General features: G+C 42.8%; 1 protein-coding gene across 1 annotated transcript in view; it reads left to right on the forward strand.

Moving 5' to 3' along the window:
- The window catches only part of Grxcr2 (glutaredoxin, cysteine rich 2), an 18,388-nt gene extending 10,552 nt beyond the window's left edge, over positions 1-7,836 (forward strand). Inside the window, exon 3 of the mRNA XM_013025545.1 lies at positions 7,654-7,836. Within this exon, the coding sequence (XP_012880999.1) occupies positions 7,654-7,836 (183 nt within the window). The remainder of the gene's footprint in view (positions 1-7,653) is intronic.
- The last annotated feature ends 1,545 nt before the right edge of the window (positions 7,837-9,381 follow it).

Consider the following 9,381-nt stretch of genomic DNA (forward strand, 5'->3'; position numbering starts at 1 on the left):
TATTAAGTGAAGTAAGCCAGGCCCAAAGAAACATAGGTCCCATGGTTTCCCTTATTTGCAATAACTAGTATATGTCTGCGACAAGCAAAAAAGGTCAGATAAGATGATGTTAAGTGAAATGAACCCCAAGATAGGGATACAAGTGGTTTTTCTTTCTGCTATTGTTTCTAACATATTTATAAGGTACCATGTGATTTTTTTTGTTGCTTTGTATGTCACTCCCCCATGGTATAACCCCTGTTTTCACTGCATTTGATGTTGGTATACTTTGTGGAGGGGAAGGGAAAAAACAAATTGTTTAAATAGCGATACAGGTGGAACCATTGCAACAATGAGATGTACAAGACACTATGTTGAAAAATGAACTTTACAATTTAGATGAGGGGGTAAGGGGGAGTATATTTGAGGAGGTGGGAGGGAAGGGATTGTAGGGGAAAAACAAAGGAGGAGGCAACAATGCTGGATAAGAAATGTACTCATTACCTTGCTCATGTAACTGTAGTCCCTCTGTATGGTATTTTCACAATAAAAAACTTATTTTTTTTAAAAAAAAGCATCTCATGGACTTTCCTGCCTGAGCTGGTTTTGAATTGCAATCCTCAGATCTCAGTTTCCTGAGTAGCTAGGATTACAGGTGTGAGCTACTGCTGCCCAGCCTCTGTGACACTCTTATTCCCCTTGTGTTGGCACAGAAAATGAGCAAGGGACTTTCTGAAGCCTGGGTGACATCCCTGTTCTATGAGGATGTAGAAGAAGAGACTAGTAAGGCAATGATCACCGAGCATTCGTGGCTTACCCCAGTAACCCTAGCTACTCAAAGACTGAGATCTGAGGATTGTGGCTTGAAGCCAGCCCAATTGGGAAAGCCCTTATGACTTGTATCTCCAATTACCTATCCCCCTTTCCCCCCCAAAAAGGTGAATGGAGCTGTAGCACAAGTGGCAGAGTGATAGCCTTGAGTGAAAAAGCTCAGGACAATGCCCAGGCCCTGAGTTCAAGCCCCAGGACTGGCACAAAAAAGAAGGCCATAATGGGCTTTGAGTGGCAGCCTTAAGTTGATGTACCAAAAAGTCCATGTATTCTCATTTGCCTCCTTCCTTCGTCCCTTCCTTCCTTCCTTCCTTCCTTCCTTCCTTCCTTCCTTCCTTCCTTCCTTCCTTCCTTCCTTCCTTCCTTCCTCCCTCCCTCCCTCTTTCTCTCTTTCTCTCTCTCTTTCTTTCTTTCTTTCTCTCTTTCTTTCTTTCTCTCTCTCTTTCTTTCTCTCTCTCTCTCTCTTTCTTTCTTTCTATCAAATCTACCTAAGTTTCCACAGCCTTCTCTAGAAGCTTCTTTCTTCTGTTTTCCTACGCTCTTTCCATCCTCTCTGCTTGGGAGCAAGCCACTTGGACTCCAGAAAAAGGCTTTTAACTTTGATTCACATCTACTCATATCTGTCCTCATATTCACTCAATTAATCAGCCCCCCACCCTCCCACCCTACTTGTAATATCCTTTCATTGCTTGGGAAAAGGCAAAAACTCCTTCCTCACTGTAAAACCCTGGGGTAGCCTGGCCATTGCTGGCCTCTCCATGCCCTCTGCCCAGACACACGGCCTGTCTATCATATGTTCTATGCTCTTTCCTGACAGAGCCAAATCACCTCTTTCTGGAACATTCTCCAGGTCCTCTGCCACTTTGCCTTCTGCTCCTGAGATCACAGTGGCATCATACACACTTAGGATCTTCCTTGGCTTCCATAAGGATAAAGTCCTCCAGGATGGACCTGCACCCTTCCCTACAGCGTCCATCTTCCCTCTGTCATCTGCTTAATGCTGGCTCTTCTTCATGAGTTTGTCTCCATGCAGGGAGAGGTGATATTTATGCTGAGTACCACATCGCAAAACCCAGGTCAGAAAAATAAGAGCCTGGAATGCAATAGCAAGTATCGGTTAATATTTGTGGAAAGAATATTAAATATTGCTAGGTGCCTGGGGCTCACATCTGTAATCCTAGCTATTCAGGAGGCTGAGATCTGAGGATGACAAGTCAAAGCCAGCCTGGGCAGGAAAATCTATAAGACTCTTGTCTCCAATTAACTGCCAAAAAATCAGAAGTACAGCTGTGGCTCAAATGATAGAGCACTTGTCTCGAGTGAGAAAGCTACGGGACAGCGCCTTGTCTCTGAGTTCAAGCCTAGGGGGCATGTGCACGCATACATGAACATTGAAAAATAAGTGCCAGCTGGTCACCAGTCTTCTTGTTGTTGTTGGTGGTCATGGGGCCTGAACTCTGGGCCTAGGTGCTGTCCCTCAGCTCTTCAGCTCAAGGCTAGCGCTCTACCTCTTGAGCCACAGCGCCACTTCTGGCTTTTTCTGCTTATGTAGTGCTGAGGAATCGAACCCAGGGCCTCAGGCATGCAAGGCAAGCGCTTTACCACTGAGCCACCTTCCCAGCCCCGGTCACAAGTCTTGTGCCACCATGTCACTGGTCTTTTACACAGAACAATGGAGAACCTAACATGGCAGTAGCAAGGTGATTGAATATTGAAATCGGAAACATTACTTTCCTACTTTAAAATTCTTTATTTCCATACTTCTTTTATCATGCCACAGCCCTGCAGGAGCACTTTTTCCCCTCCAGAGGAGGTCTAGAAATAGTAACATGCAAGCCTGAATGAAAAAGCAACCACAGGCCTGACAGACAATTACCTTTAAATTCAATTTGGGGCAATCTGTATTTTCCAGTGGTAGCGCTATAAACTAGGACAGGACTGTGAAGCAGAAGCTTGCTGGAAGGGTTATATTTCACTTGTCTGTCCTTTAAACACTCTGTTTTAAATTGCTATTTGTTTGCCCAATCCTCATGCAATATATGCCCAAACAAGTTTTTATTCTGAAAGAGAGGGTCACAGAACATCAATAGAACTCCTCCTGACCAAGGGATGCTTTGTTCTGCCTCTATAGAACTGGGAAGCAGTACCAGCCTGGTGAAAGATTGGGGCAAGGCTTGCAGGTCAGGCCATGCTCCAACCTCTCCATCACAGACAGCAAAGGAGAAGAATTTGATTCTCAGCAAAACATACAAGGGTATCCTTCTGGTTTTGTGCTCCCTGAAATCAAGGTTATAAATCACCCCAGCATTTCTATGCTTTACCCATCTCATTTCTGGGATGTTGATGTTGGGATGTTGGTGGTGATGATGACGGTGGTGATGATGGATGGTGGTTATGATGATGACAATGACGCTGTCACCGACAATGACGATGATGATGATGATGATGATGGATGCTATTTTTATTGAGGGGTCCCTCACAGCAACCTCACTTCATCTTTTCATTGTATTCTCACCAGAATCTTGTGAAGCAGGAATTATTAATGATCTCATTCTTCAACTGGGGAAACTGAAGCTCAGAGATGTTAAATGACCTACCCGAGGTCACTAGAGCCAGTAGTCACATCATCTCATGATCACACCTGCTTTTCTAGGCAGTCCCTTAACTGATGCCTGTAACTGTCTTCAGGGCTGTGAGAGCTTGTGTCTGTAATGAGACCTAAAGCCCCTCTCCTTGGTTAGTAGGAGTTAGTAGGAAGTGGACTGAATGAGTCTGCCTCCCAGGTTCTAGCATTTAAGCTGTGCCAGGCAATTGTATTCTCTACAGTTCCATTAAATACTTTGGGAAGATTTTTCTTTTAAGTACTGAGAAAAATGCCAGGCATGGTGGTACACACCTGCAATCCCAATATTCAAAGGCTGAGGCAGAAGGATTACAAGTTTGAGGCCAGTTGGGACTACTTAGAAGGTTCAAGGCTAGCCTGGATTATCCTGAACTAAAATAGTAATTCTTAATTATTTTATGGGCCTTTTAATTACCAAGAAAAGAAGAAAAAGACTTCCATTCTGCACACATCATATAGAATAAAGCTAATGAAATACTTGTCGAATTAATTGATTAAAAAGACTGGGAAAGGAATAACCCAGATCGAAGTCTTAATATGAACCCTAAAACCATGGAACATCAATATCATTTGGAAGAAAATTTGGCCTTGTGTTCTGCACTTGGTTAGCCAGGTTATTTCATTAATCTTCCAATTTCTGCTTTGGCATTCTATGCACATGGGTTTCTGGGTTGCATGTGTAGCATTGCAGTAGTGATTTTTTTTTAAATTTTTTTTTTTTGGGTCCGGTCGTGGGGCCTGAACTCTGGGCCTGGGCGCTGTCCCTCAGCTCTTCAGCTCAAGGCTAGCGCTCTACCACTTGAGCCACAGCGCCACTTCCGGCTTTTTTCTTTTTGCTTATGTGGTGCTGAGGAATAGAACCCAGGGCCTCATGCATGCAAGGCAAGCACTCTACGACTGAGCCACCTTCCCAGCCCATGCAGTAGTGTTTTTACTATACTTTCTTCGGAATATTGGCTGACATCATGAGAATCTCACTGGGATCAAGTACAAAACATAAAACCTTCTAGATCTGTCAGAAAAAAATGAATAGTGACAATTTGCTTGAATAATATTTTGGCAAATATCTATATTTTAAATACTTTAAGAGGAGAAAACAGAATTCTCCATTGTTAATACATGGCCACAATCAATAAAATATTACTTCAAGAATACAAAGATGAGATTCGTGCCAGTGACCCACACCTATAATAGTAGCTGCTCAAGAAGCTGAGTTCTGAGGATCATGGTTTGAAGTCAGCAAGACAGGAAAGTTCGTGAGACCCTTATCTCTAATAACTACCAAAAACCCAGAAGCGAAGATATGGCTGAAGTGGTAGAGTGGTAGCCTTGAGCAAAAAGTTCAAGGATCAGTGCCCAGCTCTGAACTCTCTGTGCAGAGATTGTTTTTGTTCTTGGGTTATACAAGAATGATGTGTGAGGGCTGGCATGTAGCTGTATGGCTCTATGGCAGAGCACTTGCTTACCATTTGTGATGCATGGAGTCCAATCCCCTAGAATTGAAGAAGAGGGAAAAGAAGCCATATTAGTTGGGTGAAACTACCAAGTGCTCACAGTGTCAGGTGCCTTGCAAGTTCCTAGAATTTAAGAACATGAAGGATGCTCCAGATATCATTGTTGTGTTTGTGTACTTAGAGGTCCCTTTGTGCATGGCAAATACTGTACCAGGGACTCCACTACACATGAGCATTGATGGAGAACAGGCACTACTAGCCAGGGCGCTTCCTGTCCTGTCAGGTAGGGTAGGGGACCATAGGCTGGGGTGGGCCAGGCTTCCTGGAGGAAACCTTTGCTCGGGTTTGATCTGGGAACAAGTGGGGGTTAGCTAGACCCCACTTACCAGGCCAGTGGGGGAGAGCTATTAAATAGGTGACAAAATTAAATAAGTTTAGATGCATGGGTTTTTTAAAAATATTATTTATTCTTATATAGTAGTTGAGCAAAAGGGTTACAATTCCAGAAGCCACCTTATGAGTACAAGGCAGCATCATTCCCCCACCCCATCTTTACCCCTCCCTTCCCTACCCTTAAGTTATACAGTCCAATTTTTACACGATGTACACTGAGTATAATGACTGTATTTGTTCACCCTCCTTCCCTCTATTTGTGTATCACTTCTCTTATTGCCCTTCCCTACCAAACATGTTTCAGCTGGTATTTCATTTTGTTCATTGGTTTATTAGTTGTTGAGGGAGTCACAACATTAAACTCCTCCCCCTAAGTATGCCATCCTTTAGTCAATTTCTTCGCATGTAGGTGCATATAAATCTCACATGTTACCAAGTATGCTTGCATTTAAGATCTAACTTCAACATATGAGAGGACACATGTGCTGGGTGTCTCTTGGAGCCTGACTTAATTCACTTTAACATAATCTTTTCTAGGTCTATCCATGTCCCTGTGAATGACATAATACAGATGAGTAAGATTCCATTGACTATATGTACCTTACTTCTTGATCCACTCATCCATTTTAGGACACCTGGGCTGTTACCATATGTTGAGTATCATGAATAGTGCAACAGTGAACATGGACGCACTAGTGTCTTTACTATATCCTGACTTAAAATATTCTGTGCAGATGCCCAGGAATATCACAAGGTTTTATCTGAGGGGGAGGAAGTATTCATTAAAAGATATCCTACATGACTTTCTTGTGCCAATCAAGATTGTAATCATCTTAATGAGACTATGTTCCACACCATCAGAAATGGGGTCACAGTTAGTTTATGCCACAGTTGATAGGCACCTGGGCCAGGATTATGAGGGTGGGATAGAGAAAAATGAGTTGGATTTGGAAAGAATTTTTTTTGGGTGTCAGTCCTGGGGCTTGAACTCAGGGCCTGGATGCTGTCCCTGAGGGTTTTTGCTCAAGGCTAACACTCTACCACTTAAGCCACAGCGCCACCTCCAGCTTTTTTGGTGGTTCATTGGAGACAAGTATCTTATGGACTTTCCTAACTGGGCTGGCTTTGAATTATACTCCTCAGGTGCCAGCCTCTTGAGTAGCTAAGATTACAGGTATGAGCCACCAGTGCCTCACTTTGGAAACGTTTTTAAAAGTTGAAGGGGACAGGAGTTGTCACTAGATTCTCCAGGCATCATTCTGGTGTCCCCCTTTATTTCTTAGGAGAGTCCCACTTTTTAGAAGGAGTGTGATGTTGCCAGTCTATTTGAGATGTCTTAGGGAATGAGTAAGACAATGGCCAACAAATGTGTTTGTGTAGAGTGAGTGTCAAGGACTTATCCACAAGGCTTAAAAAAAGAACTCAACACCTTTGGAAACCTTAGATGTGCTGAGAAGATTGCATTTACATATATCCTCTTCCATAATATTGCAGGTAATCAGAGATTAAGCTTTGCCATTCACTTCACAGGTAGAGAAACAGATAAAGGGAGGCTGAGGGCAGGGGGTACACTGTAGAGCCTATGTCAGATATCAGCCTCAGCCCTAGTCTATTGGCTTTGAGCACAGAGTTCTTAATCACTGTGACTTATGCTATTCTCAAAGAGCATAAAATATTACAAGAATTCAGAGCTAAGCTTTGAAGGCTGGTAACACAGATTCATTCATCCACACAGTTTCTCTGTCACAATAACTGATCTTTCTTGAGTACTAACTGTTGGGTAACTATAACATTGTCATTAGAAACATGAATTTTGGTACTCAGCCCCCTGGGATCAAAACTTACCCTCTCTAGTTCCATGCTGTGTGTGTGTGTGACATCGCCAATTAACTTCTCAGTATCTCATTTTCCTATGTCAGGGAACAGAGGATTCGTATTAGCTCACTGAGATGTTGTGCAGATTAGATGGACGGATGCATAGCCCTTAGAAAAAAAAAGCACCTGGCATTTGCCAGTGACTGTAAGGGCTCATAATAAGCATTTGCCAATGAGGAAAAATAAAGTCTTTATGGTGCCCTCAGAAAGAACGTGTCACATGGTAACAAAGGCAGTGACGAATGGGGTGTGTGTGCATGCCAGATGCGGTGACAGAAGATGCTGTGTTCCTGTTGCTTATCCCAGAGATCCTCTCTGACAGAATTGCTGTGAGTCGTTTGCATCTTGGCTGTTCCCCTCACTGACCTTTGTGAAAGACATTTTTCCCCCCTATTCTGCCCCAGCTTGTTTCCGGCCCAGTGCTTTTCTGACCCTCAGGCAAACTCTACACTTAGTTCAAGTGCTGCACTGATTAAACTCTTGTCATGTCTTTTGCAGGAAGGGGAGCTTCCTGAGGAGAACTGTCTTCACTGCCGAGGGTCGGGCAGTGCCCCCTGCTCTCTGTGCCATGGCAGCAAGTTCTCAATGCTGGCCAACAGATTTAAGGAGTCCTACCGAGCCCTGAGGTGCCCTGCCTGCAATGAGAATGGCCTACAGCCTTGCCACATTTGCAACCAATAGCTGTGGTTTTCTTGTACCGGCTTACTTTTCCTTTACCATTCTCCCCCAAATTATTCCTAATAAAATACCCTCTCCTCCGCCTCTCTCAGCAAGGAGTCCCTGCAGCTGCAAACCATTCCACCACTAGCAAAACTCAATTACTTCATGGCATTTTGTGAGGCCAGCACTATCTCCACATGGGTCTAAATAGGAGGGGCGTTTTTTGAATTAAAGCCTGCTTTGACACTGGTTCTGAAATTATTCTTCCAAGATTGTGTGCATATAACTCACTTGACTGAGCTCAGTTTCTATTTTTACTTGCGCCAGTGAACAAATAAATGCACACTTCAGGCAGCAGGTTGAAGTCATTTTCTGGTTAGGAGTTATTTTGCAAAATTATTCAGTGAGAAAAGAATAAAGCAGCTTTTCTTTGATGCCACGGATGCCTGTTGCTTATAGTGCATCTGAAATTGTTGTTGGTCAAATTGAATTTGTAATTAAGCGGAAGAGGAATGGGATGGCCACCAATGAACTGAATGTACCGGAAGCCATGCCAAGCACAACATGCCCATTCGGGCAACAGGCAAGTGGAGGAAGCCGATCCTTCTAGGGCCCTCTGTGTGACATGCTTGGCTCATAGCCACACAGGCAGTGAGCAATACTACTTCTTAGGTCAAGATGAAATAGGACATCTTTCATGCCTCTGCTGACATTGCAAGGCATGTCAATGCTCTTTATGATAAGTGTGCTGCTTTTATTTTTTCCTTCTCTTTTTCTTTCTTGTGTGTGTGTGTGTGTGTGTGTGTGTGTGTGTGTGTGTGTGTTGCTACTGGGATTTGAACTCATGATTTTGTATTCTCACTTGGCTTTTTTCACTCAAAGCTGGTGCTTTATCACTTGAGCCACATTTCTGCTTCTAACTTTTTTATGATTAATTAGATAAGAGTCTCAGGGACTTTCCTGCCTAGGCAAGCTTTTGAAATGAGATCCTCAGATCTCAGTCTCTTGAGTAGTAGGATTACAGGCTTGAGCCACTAGCACTTAGCTTTAAGTCAAATATTTAGCCATAACTACTTATAAAGGACTGCAGACGTATTACAAATGTCTGCTGGAAACCTCTAGGAGAAAAAGGAACCAAAAGCAAACATGTTTTTTTACTATCCATGAATGTACATACTAAGGATGATTCTTTCCTCTTAAATAAAATTAGAAGACACTTTTACTAATGAACTTTTGTAAGTTCTGACACTTGCTCCCCACACCCAGTAAGAATAACACTGTAAGCTCTCTTATCTATCAGACTCCCACTGTGTTTTTATGATAATAATTTTGATTTAATATCTTCACACATTTCTAAGATTTGTTTGTTAGTCTCTCATATTCAGCTGCTAAAATAATTCAGCAATGGATTGTTTTGGAGACAACATCAATAATTCTAATAAAAAAGACATGAAAATAGGTTTTCAAGCCATGATGATTTGTCTTGTCTCCCTTATCTTGTTCCCTGACTTCTTTAGCTTCTGTAGTTAACTAATTTCTGCCTCCTCTTACATTTCTTTGCAGCTA

Source organism: Dipodomys ordii, unplaced genomic scaffold (genome assembly GCF_000151885.1).
Source record: "Dipodomys ordii isolate 6190 unplaced genomic scaffold, Dord_2.0 Scaffold85, whole genome shotgun sequence".
NCBI lineage: Eukaryota > Metazoa > Chordata > Mammalia > Rodentia > Heteromyidae > Dipodomys > Dipodomys ordii.